Source organism: Chaetomium strumarium (assembly GCF_033439665.1).
Source record: "Chaetomium strumarium strain CBS 333.67 chromosome Unknown B0T15scaffold_5, whole genome shotgun sequence".
Lineage (NCBI taxonomy): Eukaryota > Fungi > Ascomycota > Sordariomycetes > Sordariales > Chaetomiaceae > Chaetomium > Chaetomium strumarium.
The window spans coordinates 414,050-430,962 of record NW_026944433.1 but is presented as its reverse complement, the minus strand read 5'-3'; the positions used below and the strand labels follow the sequence as shown (position 1 = coordinate 430,962).

The following is a 16,913-nucleotide window of genomic DNA, read 5'->3' as shown; positions in this document are numbered from 1 at the left end:
CCGCTCGGCACGAGGCGGATCTGCGGTTTACATGCCGCGGCATGTGACAGCGCACTCCGGTGGACGTCCTAGGGTCCCACTTCCCCACGGGGACATTCAGAGCCGCTTAATAAAAAGACGGATAACGTTCTTCTTCTCCAAGACCACATTCAAGAAACGGGATATGATAGTAAGAACAATATCCTGTACTGCTACGCTGCACATAAATATACAACAACCCCGCTGATGACGCAGCCAGCAACGATACTGCGTAAAGCAAGATACATACGGAACGCCTCAAGTGCTTGCTAACGAACTCACACCTTCTACACCCACTGGTTCTCGTGGACTGCGGACGGGTGATACCACTAATGAACCCTATTTATAACCCGTACTCTAATGTCCGGCGACCGCGACCCGTTCCGAACGGTGTTAGCGTTCTCCTCACCAGCATCCTACACAGCCGAGTACCCGCCCCTACTGCCGGTGCTCTGCAGCGTGTTGAGCACCCTGCGGATCAGGTCCTTCATCAGGTAGGGGATGTCGCGGAGCGTGTCGCCGTGCGGCAGCAGGTCCCAGCCCCGCGCGCCGTACCGGTTGTAGTTGAGCCACGAGCCGAAGATGAGGTACGATGCGATGGCGAGGAAAACCCTGGGCTGTGTTAGCGTTGAAACTGCTTCAACTCGCTAAAAAAAGGCGTGAGGGTGAAATGAGTGAGAGACGGGGAGGGGGTCGGCGTACAGAATGACCAGCCAAGTAAAGAACCCCCAATGCTTGCTCTCCTCGACTGGCTGGTCCACCGCGGCATCGCACGCCTGTTTCGTGTACCACGTTAGGTACAGCGTATCCATATCCCCGCCATCCCCGTCCTTCTCCCGCTTGTACCCCTCCCACACCAGCGCCGCGCCGTCTTTCTTGAGCTGCGTTTCCGGGGTACTCTGGTCCTTGTCGCCATCCTTCTCTTCCCGCCGCCGCCGCCGCTGGCTCTCTTTCTTCCCGTCCCCTTCCTTATCTTTCCCAGGCGGGACATACTCGTCCACGCTCTCCCACTCGTTCTCCGCCCCGGTCAGGTCCGGATTGCACCTGAGCTCGACTACCGTCCGCTGCGCCCGCTGCTGGTACGTCCCGCCCCGCAGCGTGAGCTTGAGCCCTTCCTTCTTCGCATCCTTGTTCTGCGCCGGATCGTCCGCGGCCAACCTTTGCGCCTCCCACGTCACCTGCTTGTCGCTCCCGTGCTCGATCACGATGGGGATCACCTGGTCGATGTCGGCGACCTTGCCTGCTTTGGGGTCCCAGCGGTGTTTTATCGCGCATACTATCCAGCAAGGAGTCGGTTTCGGTTAGTTTATAAGGACTGTCCCGGTCTCTCCTAAACCCCAAATCCCCAAAAGGTGTGGGCTCGGTTGGTTAATAGAGAAATTACACACCTCTCGTCCCGTCAGGGCATCTTTCCTCGGCCGGTACCTCCCCCTTCCTCACAAGCGGCGCACATAGGTCAATGGTATACGTCGTATTATGATATGTCGGCCGCGTGTACTCGTACGTGATGACTGTATGCGGGCCGGAGAGTGGTTGGAGATTGTACTTGTGGCCGTCCACCACAAGGTTGTCGCAGATCAGTGCTGCTGCGCCGGATGCTGCGGAGACAGGCCCCAAGAGGAGCAGGGAAGTCAAGGTGGTCGCCTCGAAGCTGGGCCACAGACTTGATGGTCTCTTCATGGCGGTGGTGGTGGCTGGAGTGGACTGCGGTCTCTGTGGGATTGAGCAGAAAAGGGTGTCGATTCGGAACTTTACGTAGTAAGCAGTGAGGTCGCGTGTCTCTCTCGACACTACGAATAAGACGGCGCAAAGGAAGCAGAAGAAGGGGAAATGGAGAATGAACGAGAGTGAAGAAACTACTCGCTGAAGTTAATCGAAAGATCTGTATCGACGCAGAAGATTGTCGCCGGATGCTCTACTGTGGACCGCAGAATGGAAGGTCGGCGCGAAACCTCCTCGATGCTCCAGATTTCCTGTTGGAGCTCCAGATGCAGGGCACGACGAGCAGCACGCCCAAGCCGATTCCGTCATTGGGATTCGGCTTGGCCGTGGTCCGTGCGCCGCTTGTCACGTGCATCTCAATTACTACTTAAGTCCTAACTTAGTAGGGAGTAGTCGTGGTAGTGGTCACAGAAACGGTGTTCATCATAGACGAATATTAAAAACAGATATCATATCTGAGGCCATGGCCCAGCTACCTAACGCTCCAAAGTGAACAAATTGTGCCCAAATTTCAGGTCTCCCTGGGGGTTGGGCTTACTATCTGCACTCTGCACAGCTGAGTGCATGGCTCTCCTACTACTTTGTCGTTGGATAACTGACCGTTTCCATCGCCGAAGATCTTTGTGTAGAACTCCTTGGCCAATTGCATGCTGATCTCATCAGAAGCAGACCAAAGAGTGCTAACGGTATGCACAAATCCGGTCCCCTAAAAGATGCTAACCAGGTGCAGGGCCTGACCCCCAATCTCGCTGGCCGCCTTGACCTCGGCTGTCGAACAAGCCGAGAGGAATGCGAGAAAACTATGGTGTTCCAAACTGATCTTGGACAGCTTTTCCACTGTGAGCCGGTCGACAGCAAAAGTATTCCCCTCCCGCTTTTGGAAAAGCAAATGGCTCTCCAAGGGAAGCCTCGAATTGGTGAACCCGTGGCATGCAAAGTGAACCACATTTGAGCCTTTGACTGAGTGACGTTTTCCAACACCTCGCCGGCCATCGGGTGTCGGCGGGATTCGAACCAGTACTTCTCGAGACATGCTTCCTTGACGACTGATCCCTCCCTGAGGACCCCCGGCTGCAGCCTGGAGTCACCGGGCGTCGTCGGCATTCCCACAAATAAGAAGATTGTTTGGTTCTTTGCCGTGAGTGGCCCTGGAACTTTGGCTCCTTGGAGAATTCAAGGGCTTTGATGCTCGAGGCGTAGGACAAGACTGCTCTCATTAAATCAGCTGTCGAGGGAGCCTGGGAACCACGGCATCCCCAGAACCCGTCCTGCTTAACTCTCTGTTAACCAGGGCTATTAGGTATCGTATACTAGCCCGCTGGGCTTGCTGACGTCGAATCGATTGTTTTGTAATCATCCAAAAGATTGGTTCCCTACCAATATACCTGTCATTTCTGTGTCCACGACCTGAAAAACCGGCGTCAAACTCGTGCAGCATGAGCTGAGATCTGATCTCTTTTAAAAGCTAACCAAAAATTCCATGCCCAGGAGAGAGTCATCTGCTGGGAATGTCAACAAAACTTTCCTTTTCAGAGCTTTCTACGCCGTAAGTACTACTCAATGTTAGACTTTTCTAATATCTGAGCCAACTGGATTTAGGTCACTGCTCCATCGATAATGATATTTGTCTGTGCCAGGATTATATTTGTACCTAAGATCGAAAAGGACCGTCCAGACGCAGATATCAGCCTACGCGTCGGTATGGATAGGGGTGTCGGAGAAGACAGAGGAGGCAAGGACTACGGAGGCGAGGGTCGCAAACAGGGTCAAGGATTCAAAGCCACAGAGAAAAAAGAGTGCATACAGATCGTGGCTGAATCAGGGAGATGGTATTGTTGGAACTTCTGGTCTCTTCCACAATGGTGCCGGCATTTGCTATTCACTCGCTGTCTACCCAAGAGCTGTATCCTTAGAGCTAACAAGTATGCTCGGAACTAAGCAATGTTGTTATGATGAGCACCTTTTCCATACGGATAATGCACTACCTCTCCGTTAGAGAATCAATTTTAATGACTGATGTTTTGGCACTCCAAAGGCAATTCAAAACGGCGTGGCGAGATCATCCGCAGAGATTTCTATTTAACGCACCTGGAATCAGTACAAATGGACCCAAGAGACAAGACGACTCACACGACAGTTCAGTGCGCTAGTGTAGAACACTTAGGTAATTAAACCTCGTATAAAGCAAGCTCTCATACTAAATACACTACTAGTACAGTACCAAGCACCGCTGCTCTAATAAAAGCTGAATAAGCCCGCCACTCCATCTTCCAAAAACACCGACCCCAAATTCAAAATCATCCAAGCTTCAAGTACACATACACATCCAGGGCAGTGCCAACTCCCCAGGGTACACAGCATCATCGTACACCAACAAAGCTGCCCGACCTGACCACACCCGATAGAAACCCTAGCGCCTCCACCAGACCAGGAATCCGGGGTATATAGTAACATGTCCTCAAGCTGTACGAGGCAAAGAGACACAAGAAACAAAAATGAACCTTGAAACAAAAACCACCGACCTGCGCTTCCAATCGTGCCCGATGCATAGATGCAATATTGGAAAGCAAAATCCGCCAAGACGTCAACCCCATTCCCTTCATCCAACGTCAACCATGCGTCCATGACCAAGCTTCAGCTCCAGGCGCCATTGGAAGGCAGAGGAAAGCCAACAAAACGAATATAGCGCTCCTAATTATCCCGAGAAAGTAGCTCCAGCCGTAGATGCGCTCTCTCTCTCCAACGTGTGGTTCCAGCCCGGAACATCCAGTCGAAGCAACCAGTAGGCCATCCACGATCCTGCCCACACCCTCCCCAGCAGTAAGCAAGAAAGCAGCAAGCAGCAAGCAGCAGAAAAGTAGCAAGCTCGAAATAGTAGCTGACCCTCAGCAAGCTCTCTAGTATCAGCCCCCACGTCCCAGCTAGCTTCGCAGTTGCATGGGGCATCGACGAAAACGCAAACGGACGCCCCTACAGCCCCTGCATCATCCCGCCGCCGCCGTTCATCTGCTGCTGCATCGCAGCCGCCTGATTCTGGCTCTGCGCCTGCGCCTGCTGGGCCTGGTGCTGGGCCAGCATCTGCGCCTGTGCTTGCGCATGGGCCTGCGCTTGCGCTTGCGCCTGTGGGTCGGGGATGGGATTCGGAAGCCGTCCTTGCTGCATGGCAAGGAGTATGTTGGTGCGGGCCTGCATCTGGCACTGACGCTTGAAGTTTGCAAGGGCGTCTTCCGGGATACTGCCCGGTGGGAACTGCGCAGTAAACTGGGGAAGGTTCTTCGCCACCAGGGCTGCCGTTTGGGTCCGGATTTTCCCCATAATGTCTGGGTGGTTCAAGGCAGCCAGTTGCGCCTGGGTGGGTTGAAGTTGCGGGCGCCGAGCTTGCTGCTGTTGCTGAGCTTGTTGGGCCTGAACCTGTTGGGCCTGTGCCTGTTGTTGCAGCTGCTGTTGATGATGCTGTTGCCGCTGCTGGTGCTGAGCGGCAGCAGCAGCTTGCTGCTGCTGTTGTTGTTGTTGCTGCTGCTGTTGTTGCTGCTGCTGGGCCTGGGCCTGTTGAATCTGCTGCATGATAGCCAACTGCTGTGCTGGCGTCATGCCGTTCATGGCCATCATATTTTGCCGCTGCTGGGCTTGGGCCTGGGCAGCGAGGAACTGCCGTTGTGCGGCCTGGGCTGCCATTTGGTTGTTCAGCCGACCGTCCTGCTGCATCATGAGAAGATGTTGCGTGTACTGTTGGGCCAATTGAGCCGCGTTGGGCTGGCCCATCATCTGCCCTCCCCGTTGCTGCTGCGGCTGCATCAGGAGCTGCGGTTGCTGCATCATCCGCTGTTGCGGCGCCATCCCATACTGTACCATGTTCGCAGGCACCCCGTTGGGCATGCCGTTCTGGTGCATTTGCAACATCTGTTGTTGTTGTTGCTGCTGCAGGAAGCGCTGCTGCTGGGCGATTTGTGCCGCCGTGAACCCGACATTCGGCATCTGGCCTGCGTTTAAAAGCATGGCTTGCCCCATCTGCTGCGGAGTCGCCATCATGGCCGGCGACGGGCTCGCTTGCGACATCCGCGGCGTCGGCACAATACCGGGCCGGGAGATAGGCGTGGCGTGCGCCATGTTCGGAGTAGCCGTGTGCATTCTCGGCGTGCCACCTGCGTGGCTTTGCTGACTCCCCCGCGCAGACATGGTGGGCGCCATGGGCGCAGCCATAGGATGATTTTGCACAACAGAGGGCGGTCTTTGGTGGGGGCTTCCTGCTTGCCCCATGTTCGAGTTGGAGTGCTGCATGGCCGCTGCTGTCATGCCCATGGGAGATGACATCGCCTGTGGCGTGTTCTGCCCGACGATTGGCGACGACACCTGCGGTTGTGAGGCCTGGGCGAACCGTGCTTGCGCCTGGGCCATGCTGACCGGTACGCCGACCGCCATTCCTGCCGGCAAGGGACTGTGATGCAGCTGGTGCGGCTGAGGAGTGCCCATGTTTGCGGCGTTGGCGGTGTGCTGCGCCTGGGCCTGGGCTTGAGCCTGGGCTTGGGCGGCTTGAGCTGCATGGGCCTGAGCTTGCGCCTGAGCTTGCAAAGCTTGTGCCTGGGCCTGGGCCTGGGCTTGAGCTGCCTGGGTGGCTTGCACCCGTCTCTGTGCTTCCTGCCGTTCGCGAAACATCTGTTCCTTTCTCTGGCGCTCCGCCTCCGCCTGTCTTGCTTGAAGCATGGCAGCCTCCTGTTGCTGCAGCTGTTGCTGCAGCTGTTGCTGCTGCTGCTTCTGGACCAAGAGCTTCCGCTCGGCCTCGGCCTGCTTGATCTTCTCTTGTTCCCTCCGCTCGGCCCACTGCTGCTTAATCTCAAATATCGTCTTGAAACGTTCGAACCTGGGCTCCCAAGCTGCCGTTCCAGCCTGGCCGTCGCCATCCGTACCGTTACCGCCGGCCTGCGCGCTGACAACCTTGGAGTGAAGACGCTCATCCAGGGTAAGCATAAAGCGCTCCTGACCGGCTGCTAGCGCCTCGTCAGCGGCCATTTCAGCGACTGTTCTCTTCCGCGTCTTGGGCTGGGGCGGTTTCTGAGAATGCTCTGGGTGTGCCAGCTTCTCGAGTTTGGCAATCGTCTCCTCGGCATTCTTGGTTGGCTCCAGGTCTAGCGGCGCCGTGGTTGCCAGTCGAATTTGCGCTTCGGCGTCGTATATGTTGTTAATATCAAGCTCCATACGCTCCCGCTTCTGCTTCTTAGCAGGTGGCGGCATATTCGCAGCCGTCGGTGTTGGTGGCACGGCAGAATGAGGCGTTGGTGGGGGAGCCGCCCCGTCTGTGCGCGCATCCGATGTCCCGCGAGATGTGGTGGCCTTGATGGCGAGATCCGAGTGCAGACTTTGCTCTGTAGGGTGGAGAACGATGGTACAGATCTTTGGCTTAGGGGTGCCTTTGCTCTTCTGTCCGTCTGCAGACGCGCTCGGGGCCGGCATGTTCTCCTTGTCTACTTCGGCGGCTGTCTTCTCCGGGACAGCGCCAGACACGCCATTCGCCTGGAGGTTCTCCTTCGGGTAGGGTACATACGGCGACGGGGTGATGTACTGGTTATAATTATGGATGGAAAACGGGACGGTTGTGCTCGAGGCTGACGTCGGCCTCGCAGCGTCCTTGGCCTGGTTGACCGTTCTATGGTCATGGACCTGCACAATAAGACATCCGTCGTAGAAAGGCACCCCCCACTGGGTGAGATATTCTAGCATTTCATGGGGAACTGTTCGTGTCCTCAGATGTTCCAAGAGTAGTCGCATCGGTGACTTGTACTGGAACATCCCCTCCTGCTGGTCGAAGCGGAAGTGGCTCTGGTGGAGGTGGATGACGAGTGATGGGCGGTTACCGGCAAACTTTTTGAGGACATATTCATCTGTAACCACTGAGTCAAGCGTTAGCACGTCGCACAGGGAACTGGGCAGGATCCAGGGACCATGGTATGTACCATAAGGTGGCGGGTCTGTTGTAGGTGATGCCGCGAAGTCTGGGGCAATGCTGGCCGATCTGAGCCCGGCACTTCTTTGGGCCCTCACCAATGCCTGTCCAGGGACGTCCCGACGTGCCCGGTTGGCAGGACGGGCTGATCCTGGAGTTGTCGCGTTGTTCGCCGAGGGGGGGTTTGACGGCTGGCGCACGGCCGAAGACGGAGCGCGCTTCGCGGACATGGAAGGCGACGGCGACGATCGCGATGGGGTGACCCCGGTGGTCTGAATTCCCGGGGGAATGGGGCGTTTGAATTTGGTCGGCCCGGGTGTCGCAGGCGGGGCGCCGACGGCAGTGGGCGCCATTGACGTAGCCAGGTGGCGCCCTGCACCAGCGATGTCAGAGTCCAACGCGGCGTCTGGAGAACGTAATCGTTGAGCCCGTATCGGCTGGGGCGAGCCGGAATTCTGAGTGTTGTCGGCGGTTGGTGTCGGAAGCGTTGCGCGGATGGGTCGCGGCAGCCTTGGCAGCGGACAAGTGAAATAATGCTCCGCTGATCGGAAGTCCTGATTAATTATATCCGCAGAGAAACTGCGGAAAGACTGGTTCGCGTCGATGTTATCCCACAGCTGACTTTGGCTTAATGGCTGTAATGAGTTTGAACGCCTGTCATATGATCTGTTGCTGATGAAAGTGACGGTTGTCTAGTTGTCGGCCTTGTGTGGGGTGTTCTGGCGATCTTTCTGGGCGATGGTCGTTTGCAAGCGGAATGCTGAGATGGGTCCACTTCCTGCTGGCGTGAAGAACAGTTGAAGTTGACGGGAAGTAGGAGAGTGGGGCGCGAAACCCAGAGCCTACGTAATGTACTTATTCCGCACCGACTGCCAGGTGGTCACTCAACCAGCCATTGGAAAAAGCACTGATTGGTTGCAAGCTCGCTTACTGTACGATACTACCTACGTAGTAGGGTGTTCTCGAGAATCATGATTGGACAACGAAGGTCGTGCAGTAGCAAAAGCGCTGGCTGGATGGAAACGTCACGTGACTATATGCCGATACTGTGTATGTATGCCTCCAGGTGTGTTCTCACTCACAGTGTGTGTATGTATGTGACTGACACCAACAGAGCGAGATAGAAAACACTTTCGCGACCAACCTTCGTATGGAGAGCAACATTAAATATGCATTGTACTAGTAGAGCACCCAGTGGCAGTATCACGTCTTCACTGGGCATAATTCCATGTAGGCGTTTATTGTCTTGTAAAGATCAGTCTTTCAGTGGAATTGGAAGCCAGCGCCACGGAGAGCCCACATCAACATCGCATGGTCTTGTTGTTTGCAACCGACCCGCGGACCCTTGTCGCCTTGGCATCCGCCTCAAAGGACTGAGAGCCGCATCACGTGTAACCGGACACGAGCCTTCAGATGCCTGTACAATACATACAATACATAGAATCGAGGATAGCGCGTTGGAAAGGTAGTAGGCAGATTACTCGTGGCACCCCCCACCTGCCCCGCTTTTCTTCGGACCAGCCAACGAACCGCCAGGCAGGTTGGTGGTGGACAGCCAAACGGCCAGATCACCCTAATGGCCACCTTTTTCGACCTCTTCAACATAACCACCACTTTTGAAGCCCACACTCGAATTCAACGATCAACAAGATGGAGGCCCGTATCCAAGATGCCGTCGAATACATTGCTAAAAATCCGGATGCCCCAGTGGCTGCAGTTGCCCGAGAATTCGCTGTCCCGCGGGGCCGCCTGCGTCGCCGCCTCGCCGGCACTGGGCCCAGAACTGGCCGCCCACCAACGCATACCAAGTTGTCAGCTCCCGAAGAAGTTGCATTGTGCCGATATATCGATCGGCTTGACAATATCAACCTTGCGGTCGGCCAGCCTTCGTTACCGACGCAGCGAACCATATCTTGCGTTCGCGGGCCAGCCGGGCTGAGCAGGACAACCCACCAGTTGTTGGCCAGAAATGGACCTCCCGGTTTATCAAGCGCCATGGATACTTCAAGCAGTGGCAAAGGAAGCTCAACGCTAACCGCCAGAAGGCTGAACAGCCTGCTGTTGTTGCCGAATACTTTGACAAGCTCCTGGCCGTCCTTAGGGGTAAGGGGGTAAACCCTGAAGATATCTGGAACATGGATGAGACTGGCTTTCGCATTGGGATAGGAAAGGACCAACTTATCGTTACCAAACGTAAGCGGGCACACTACTTTGGCATCGCGGAGAACCGAGAGTCGGCAACAGCCATTGAAGCTATCTCTGCTGGAGGGAGGGTGATCCCAGCCTTCATCATCTTGGCTGGCCAAGTCCACATGTCGCAATGGTACGAGCAACCCGAATTGACCCTGAGATGGCGATCATTACGACGGAAAGTGGCTACTCAAACGATGAGATTAGCCTCCAGTGGCTACAGCACTTTGAAGAGCACTCCCGGCGAGGGATGGTTGGAAAATATCGGCTCCTGATCTTTGACGGCCATAGCTCGCATCTTACTTGGGAGTTCGTCAAATATTGCGAGGATCACGATATTATCCCATTTGGCCTACCACCACATCTCACACATCTGATCCAGCCGCTCGACGTTGTCGTCTTCCAGCCATTGAAGCACTACCATGCAAAGGCGCTTGACATCCTGATCGGCGACGGCCTAGTCAATATCACGAAGATCGAGTTCCTTATTGTTATCCAGCAAGCCCGCAAGCAAGCCTTCAAAGAAGCTACTATCCGAGCTGCATTTAAGAAGACAGGGATCTGGCCATTCCAGCCATCTATTGTCTTACAAGTTGTTCAAGAACGCCAGGCAGTTCGGACACCCTCGCCACCAACCAGCGCAGTTCTCAACAGCTCTCCTTTCGCTACCCCCATCACGCTCCAACAGATGAATAAGGTAGCCGACAAGCTAGCTACCATCGCGGGAGACATTGCCCATCTTCAACAATTTATCAAAGGTTCGCTTGCTACGGCTACTGAGCTTGTCCAAGTCAAGCGTGACCTCCAGAGGACGAAGATGGCCGAGGACATCGCCAATCGCAGAAGACTTCAAAAGAACCGGCCACTACAGTCAGGGGGGGTCCTGACAGTAGCCCAGGCACGTCGAATGGTCAAGGTCAGGGAGGATGATGAGCTCGCAAAAGCCAGGCGGGTGGTGCAGGCCGCTGAACAGCGGGCTCACAACAAGATCAAACGCGTATATGCAGATGCGGCCAAGGAAGCCCGGAAATGGAGGTTGACTGGCCGGCTGGGCCCTGCCGAGGTTGTTGAAGAAGTGGGAAAGATAAGGCTACTACGCAGAGGGCTGTAGATGGCTGGGACGTTGGCATCGCCAAGGGGTCAGAAAGGTGGCCATTAGGGTGATCTGGCCGTATGGCTGTCCACCACCAACCTGCCTGGCGGTTCGTTGCCTGGTCCGAAGAAAAGCGGGGCAGGTGGGGGGGTGCCACGAGTATATATAATCCACATTGCTGCTCCAATGGAGAACCTTGAGCAACAGGAGACAGTTGGGGTGCTGGAGTAATCGGAGACATACGGCCGCTTGCTAAGTTCGAAGCTGCCAACCGGCCTCACAGAAACCACCTAGGTGAGCGCAGGTGAGCTACGAAGTACTCCGGATGATAACATCACTCACCATCACATTACTGCGTCATGCCCAACCATGAGTTCGAACTATCCTACTTGAATTTGTCCTACATAGCGGCACCCAGGTGGCAAAAACAGGAGATACATAAGGGGTTATCACAATCATCGCCGACATAACATGCCCGTAACCTTCATCTTCATCTTTCATCGACACGTCGTATCCTCCGTTACTAAAACCTTCCACTTCCATTACTCCTTGCCCTGTACCCTCCGAGCCCTGTGCAACAGTGTCAGCCATACTGGTTCATTCCGTGACTCTCCCGGGCGACTTCGAAAGGGAATTCAGCTTCTTAGTGCCACATGATGGCTCCCAAGACAGCCGCACGTGGGTAGGGTATAAATTTAATCGGACATACCAGTCGTCTTGAACCCTCGAACCATCCACTACCACGACGCCGCGGCCCCTGCCGACGCGGTCCTCTCTATGCCACCACAACTCCTTCTCCTTCTCGGGCTTCTCGGCCTCCGACTCGCTGTCCGCGAGGCCGCCATGGCCGCTCTCGGCGCCCACGACCAAGATCACATCGTGCTTCAGCCAGGTCTGCAAATTGGTGACCACGCTGCCGTTCTCACCCGAGAGCGACTCCTGCAAGTAGATGATCTCGGGCTGGATGTGGCGCAGGATGTGTGCATGGCCGCTGGGCGTCGTGAAAGTGAGGATCATGCTGTCCTTCTCGACGAGCGCCTGCGCCTGCGAGTAGATGGCGTTGTAGACCGCGTCTGAGGAGGATGCCCCAATTCTGCGCATTTGGTCAGTGGAACTGAAGTATTGCAGCAGGGAAGGAGATACAACTTACAGAGGACTCTTCGCTTCCTCTGCGGGTTGAGCCTGCGCAGGATCAATGTTGGAAAAGGACGAGCTGAGCGACTGCGGGGGGCGATTGCTAGCCGCATCCATCCCAGTATCTTTGAGGTTGGGGGCGTAGATCAGCACGTAGAGCTTGATCTTGGAGAAGTCGACCTGGCGCGGGATGTGGGAGAGTATGGACTAGTTCCGGGGGGTTAGCACGTCCCAGGAGCACCCACGAACGGCTTCTGAACTACTCAGCGACTCACAGCATGCTCGTGGATATATCCATCGGCATCCAGATCGTCGAGGCGGTGGTCTGCCGAGACGACGATGGCCACCTTCTTCCGGCGCTTGTTCGTATCTTTACTTTGGGATGGCCCGGCGACAGCCCTGTCCTTCTTGGCATCCGCCTCCTCGGACCATGTCTCGTGGTCGGCATACGCCGTCTTGTCCTCTTCCGTGATAGCCGCCAGGGCGCTCCCCACCGCCGTCACTCCGGCCGCAACAGTCCGCTTCGCGCTGTCGAAGAATTGCTGGGGGCTAGGGGTGCGGCGTAACGCCGCCCACCCAGAGCTTGCCGATTCCACCGCCGGCGGTGCCGTGCCGTAGCCAGCGTCGCCCGAGCGAGGCTGCCCACCGCTGACGGCGGAAGGGCCTGCGCCGGCGCCGTCTTTGCTTGCGCCGTAAGCGGGATTGTCGCCATAGTCGGCGTTCTCATAGTCGAGGTCTGGGAGGCCCCCCGAGTCCTCGGCCTCCTCGTGGTCGTCGTCCTTGCGCTGGCTCCATACCCATGCGGCAACGCCGACCGTCGCGACCGTCACGGTCACGAGCAGCGGCACCCAGTGGTTCCACACCCCGCGCCGGCGGGACGACTCATACGGAGGTGACATTGGCTACACAGCGATTGATCATTGCGCTGCCCGCACGAGCTGCGGGATACGGTATTCGATAGGGTAGGTAGTGTATGTATTCCGTATGTGTTTCCGGTGTAGAGCGAGAATTCAGGGACTGCAGCGAGTATGCCGCCACCACTCGCCTCTGCCGGGTGTGAAATTCAAGACTTTGCGGCGCGACCTGAGCAATCCTGTAGTTAATTATGTGGCTGGTGTGGGCGATCCAAGAAGGCTGGGGATCGGGTTGTTGATGCACCCCCAGCTCTTGACAGGCCGAGCTCTCAGCTCCATTTCTGGGCCTGAACCGAGGCAGGTGGTTGGCCGGGCGAGGAAAACAAGACCAGGAGCCGAATGCCAAGAAAAGGAGCCAGGGGCTTCGACGGTTCCACCACGCTGCACTCACACCCCACCCCGGCCCGAGCTGCTTTCAGCTGCCAGTGATCCCTAATCCCTTGTTTGATTGATTCCCTTCTGCCCAGACGTGACGCACGGACCATTTCAGATTGAAGTGGGATGAATGTTCACGGTGGGATTTCTGAGGGTTCCAGTCGATTGAAGTGACTCAGTGAAGGGAACGACAAACTTAGTGCAGCCTTGAACGAACAGCGAAAGGAAAAGCAGCATACTGACCCAGTCTCTGCTGAAAACCAACAGTACCATTGTCAGCGATCTTTTGAGATTTGAAGTATAATATCGCGGTTCGAACTTGAAATCGAGAGAATCTCATCCGCGCGGGGCAGAAGCTGCCATTTGCAATGCCCCACGCAGTGAGCATCGCGACGCCGGGCCTGCAGGCGTTGATACTCTGCGGCCCGGGCAGTTCATTCCCAACATTCACAGCTAATCCCGATGAGAATCCGAAGGCCCTCCTCCCGATTGCGAACCGGCCTATGGTCTGGTACCCGCTTGACTTTTGCTACCGGGCCGGGATAACAAGTAAGTGAAGCTTGCGGTGCCCTGCAGTGAGCCCTTAGTTCAGGGTTCTCATGTCACTCGAGCCTTCCTCATCGCATTCTCCAATTCTCATGAGCAACATCGCTGATTCTGGCCAAGATATCACTCTGGTCTGTCCTCCTTCCGTCGCACAGGCCATCTCTACTGCCCTGAAGACGAACCCCTTCCTGACCAGCCTGCCCTTCCCTCGACCCGACCTCCTGGCACCGAAGGACCTGGACCAGAACACAGGAACAGCCGAGATCCTCCGACTTCCTGAGCTGCAGGACGTCGTCACCTCGGACTTCCTGGTGCTTCCCTGTGATCTCGTCTGTGAACTGGGGGCGGACAAGCTGCTGCAGGCGTGGATGGTTAAGTCGGCCAGCCTCGAGGACCTCGTCGGCGACTCTCGATCCCGTGCCCCGCGCAGTGGCGGCCTTGGGGTATGGTACCAGACCAAGACCGCCACGCCCATCAAGGGCGAGGAGACCGACTTCGTGGCAACGGTGCCACTCCCGTCGTCGGCGGTCCTGCCCGCAAAAGGCTCTCTATTCCCTCACATGGCGAAACTAGTCTACTCTTTGCCCACTGATTCGCTCAAGGACTTATTAGAGGACAAGAAGGGCTTTCCCGTCCGCCACGGACTCCTACGACAACACCCCCGTGTCCGGATGCTGACTACTCACCGCGATGCCCATATCTACATCTTCCCGCATTGGGTAATGCAGTTTATCAAGGAGAACGAGCGTCTAGAAACGATCGGTGAGGACGTTGTCGGGTGGTGGGCCAAGGCAAGCTGGCAAAAGGGGCTGTCTGCGAAACTAGGACTGGACAAGGTTCTTCGGCGAGCCGGCGGTGATCATGGCGACGGACACGTAAGCCCCGGAGGGAACAACCCCCCAACCCAGAAACTTGGCGTCGATTCCCGCGCGACCGACGCACCCACCACCGTCGTGACCATCAAGAACGGGGACGGGGACGACAGCCATTCCGACCACAGCGATAACCCGTCCCCGGACAACGATGCCGAAAACGAACCCGCCATTCCACCCATGGTAGCCTACATCCACCCTTCGACACCAGACACCCCGCTCATCCGGCGAGCCGACACAGCGCAGCTGCTCCTGCAGATCTCCCTCCAGCTCGCGAAGCTGCCTTCCATCGAAGAGGTCGGCCCGGAGGCCGCATCGCCCTTCGCGCACGCCCGCAAGGTCGCCTACCCGGAGGGCGTGAAACCGCGCACGACCATCACCAAGGCGGACAGCCTGGTGGCAGACAACGTGACGGTGCAGGAGAAGACGTCGATCAAGGAGTGCGTGGTGGGCGCCAACTGCCAGATCAGCGAGGGCGCCAAGCTGTCGCAGTGCCTACTCATGGACGGCGTCGTGGTGGGCAAGAACTGCAAGCTGACGCGCTGCATTCTGGGGAAGCGGGCCGAGATCGGCGAGGGTTGCGTGCTCACCGACTGTGAAGTGCAGGAGAACTTGCTTGTTGAGGCCAAGAGTGAGTTTTCCTTTTATTTTATTTTTCTTGTTGAACCTTTCCACATTGTGGGAACGATATCGGTAGCAACAGTATGCTGACGACGAATATGTCTCCAGCCGAAGCAAAGGAAGAGAAGTTCATGTCCTCTTCCGGTCTGGAGGCGACCGAGCAGGACTTAGACGCGTTCGAGGATAGCGACAGGATGGATGATGAGGCTGTGGAAGACTAGCCCGACTCAGCCTGGGTCTGTGATCACCTCAGGAGAATCCGAAGCATGCCAGATGCTCCTCTGGGGCTGAGATGGTGTTATGTAGGACCGGCCGTCCGTGAACAACGTCAATCAAATCCGGTAGACAAGTCAAGATATGGGGTTCTTCGCTGGTGTGTGTAGTAGGTTCCGGCAGTTGGAACCGACGTTTCGGGGCTGTCTATACATACCGCCCCTGACAAACAGCAGGTGTTCAACAGTCATGGTCAGAAACAGGCTTCACACCTCTGCTGAGCACGGAAACTGTGAGACATCTCCCCAGATCGTATCTTTCTTCATAACGCTAGGATTACCGAACCGGTCGCATGAGAGGCGGGTCATCACACTTCATCCCTCATCAGATGCTTGCCTAGTAAGGGTACGCAGGTAGCTTAGATCTACAAGACTGGAACACAGCTCGTCCAAAAGATCCTCGGTTTTTAAGATACGTAGTTACCTTATAGTAGAAACAGAGAGGACATGGCATACTATTTACGTTACCTATCTCGGTATCTTGCGATGGAGGGCAGAGAAAGACCCGAAAGCTTTGTTCCTGTCCCTGACCTCATCCAGCTACGTAGCAGGTAAGGAAGGAATTCGGAACATGGCTCCCGGCACCCGTACTACCACCTGCAAGACCGGTAGGTAGTAAGCGGTTCATAGCTGGTGAAAGGCGGGAGATGCTATCAAGGTTATTGATACATTGGTAGAAGAAACGGCGTCTCGTGACTCTGGTGTAGTGTTGTTTGTGCTCGTCATACCTACCGAGAGAGCAGCACAACAAGGGCTCCCTGCCACGTTTCTGGAATAGCGGTCTTGGATGGTTACGGATACGGAACATCAGCCAGGTCGGGTATATGTTTCCTACATTCATCACAAACCTAAGGTACTCATCGCGACCCCTATTTCCGTCATGGGAGCTGTCTATCTCTACCTTGCCGGATGCGGTGCTGTGTACTACTTGCGAAGGTTCAACTCGGCAAACGCCGGAGGCCGGGGACAGCGCGGGTAAAGGGTGGGTGGGAATAGCGAAGGCAATCGTCGACCTGGTGCCCCGGTTCCCAGATTGGCCCTTGGGACGGGACGTGATCATGGTGATCTGTTTTGCGCCAGCCCAGAGGATGGAGTCCGCCGGTCTCGGGCGGACCGTAGACCTTTTTCTTTCACTTTCCCATGTCCAGTTGACCAAGCTCTGGCACTGAAGGAAGGCAGATGAAGTCCTGGAGGAGAGAGTTGTGCGTTGGTTAAGAA

The 16,913-nt window shown here is 56.1% G+C and overlaps 4 protein-coding genes across 4 annotated transcripts; 1 reads left to right on the top strand and 3 right to left on the bottom strand.

The window, feature by feature from the left end:
- Nucleotides 1–119: 119 nt before the first annotated feature.
- B0T15DRAFT_535208 (autophagy-related protein 27) lies at nt 120–2,112 on the bottom strand. Its single transcript, XM_062869489.1, has 3 exons — nt 1,407–2,112; nt 721–1,294; nt 120–630 (listed from the first exon to the last, which is right to left on the bottom strand). The coding sequence occupies exons 1-3, from the start codon at nt 1,696–1,698 to the stop codon at nt 435–437; spliced, it is 1,062 nt and encodes a 353-aa protein (XP_062719780.1). The 5' UTR covers nt 1,699–2,112; the 3' UTR covers nt 120–434.
- Nucleotides 2,113–4,537: 2,425 nt separating this feature from the next.
- On the bottom strand, nt 4,538–8,168 carry B0T15DRAFT_226206 (Spt20 family-domain-containing protein). Its single transcript, XM_062862882.1, has 2 exons — nt 7,689–8,168; nt 4,538–7,625 (listed from the first exon to the last, which is right to left on the bottom strand). Exons 1-2 carry the CDS (start codon nt 8,029–8,031, stop codon nt 4,711–4,713), a joined length of 3,258 nt encoding a protein of 1,085 aa, XP_062719779.1. The 5' UTR covers nt 8,032–8,168; the 3' UTR covers nt 4,538–4,710.
- Nucleotides 8,169–11,558: 3,390 nt separating this feature from the next.
- Nucleotides 11,559–12,994, bottom strand: B0T15DRAFT_400438 (uncharacterized protein; the record flags this gene model as incomplete). The annotated part of the gene is made up of 3 exons (XM_062865061.1): nt 11,559–12,054; nt 12,112–12,302; nt 12,371–12,994. The coding sequence occupies 3 exons, from the start codon at nt 12,992–12,994 to the stop codon at nt 11,559–11,561; spliced, it is 1,311 nt and encodes a 436-aa protein (XP_062719778.1).
- A 629-nt stretch (nt 12,995–13,623) lies between these two features.
- On the top strand, nt 13,624–15,838 carry B0T15DRAFT_226177 (uncharacterized protein). The gene is made up of 3 exons (XM_062862881.1): nt 13,624–13,933; nt 14,051–15,433; nt 15,532–15,838. Exons 1-3 carry the CDS (start codon nt 13,753–13,755, stop codon nt 15,642–15,644), a joined length of 1,677 nt encoding a protein of 558 aa, XP_062719777.1. The 5' UTR covers nt 13,624–13,752; the 3' UTR covers nt 15,645–15,838.
- Nucleotides 15,839–16,913: the final 1,075 nt, after the last annotated feature.

Bases quoted from the DNA above. Each gene is read 5' to 3' on its own strand.
- B0T15DRAFT_535208 (XM_062869489.1), bottom strand. From the start codon at position 1,698: ATGAAGAGACCATCAAGTCTGTGGCCCAGCTTCGAGGCGACCACCTTG. The intron at 1,295-1,406 runs GTGTGTAATTTC...CTTGCTGGATAG, and splicing joins ATGCCCTGACGGGACGAGAG to TATGCGCGATAAAACACCGC. The intron at 631-720 runs GTACGCCGACCC...AACACAGCCCAG, and splicing joins TTTACTTGGCTGGTCATTCT to GGTTTTCCTCGCCATCGCAT.
- B0T15DRAFT_226206 (XM_062862882.1), bottom strand. From the start codon at position 8,031: ATGGCGCCCACTGCCGTCGGCGCCCCGCCTGCGACACCCGGGCCGACC. The intron at 7,626-7,688 runs GTACATACCATG...CGCTTGACTCAG, and splicing joins AACAGACCCGCCACCTTATG to TGGTTACAGATGAATATGTC.
- B0T15DRAFT_226177 (XM_062862881.1), top strand. From the start codon at position 13,753: ATGCCCCACGCAGTGAGCATCGCGACGCCGGGCCTGCAGGCGTTGATA. The intron at 13,934-14,050 runs GTAAGTGAAGCT...ATTCTGGCCAAG, and splicing joins CTACCGGGCCGGGATAACAA to ATATCACTCTGGTCTGTCCT. The intron at 15,434-15,531 runs GTGAGTTTTCCT...ATATGTCTCCAG, and splicing joins CTTGCTTGTTGAGGCCAAGA to CCGAAGCAAAGGAAGAGAAG.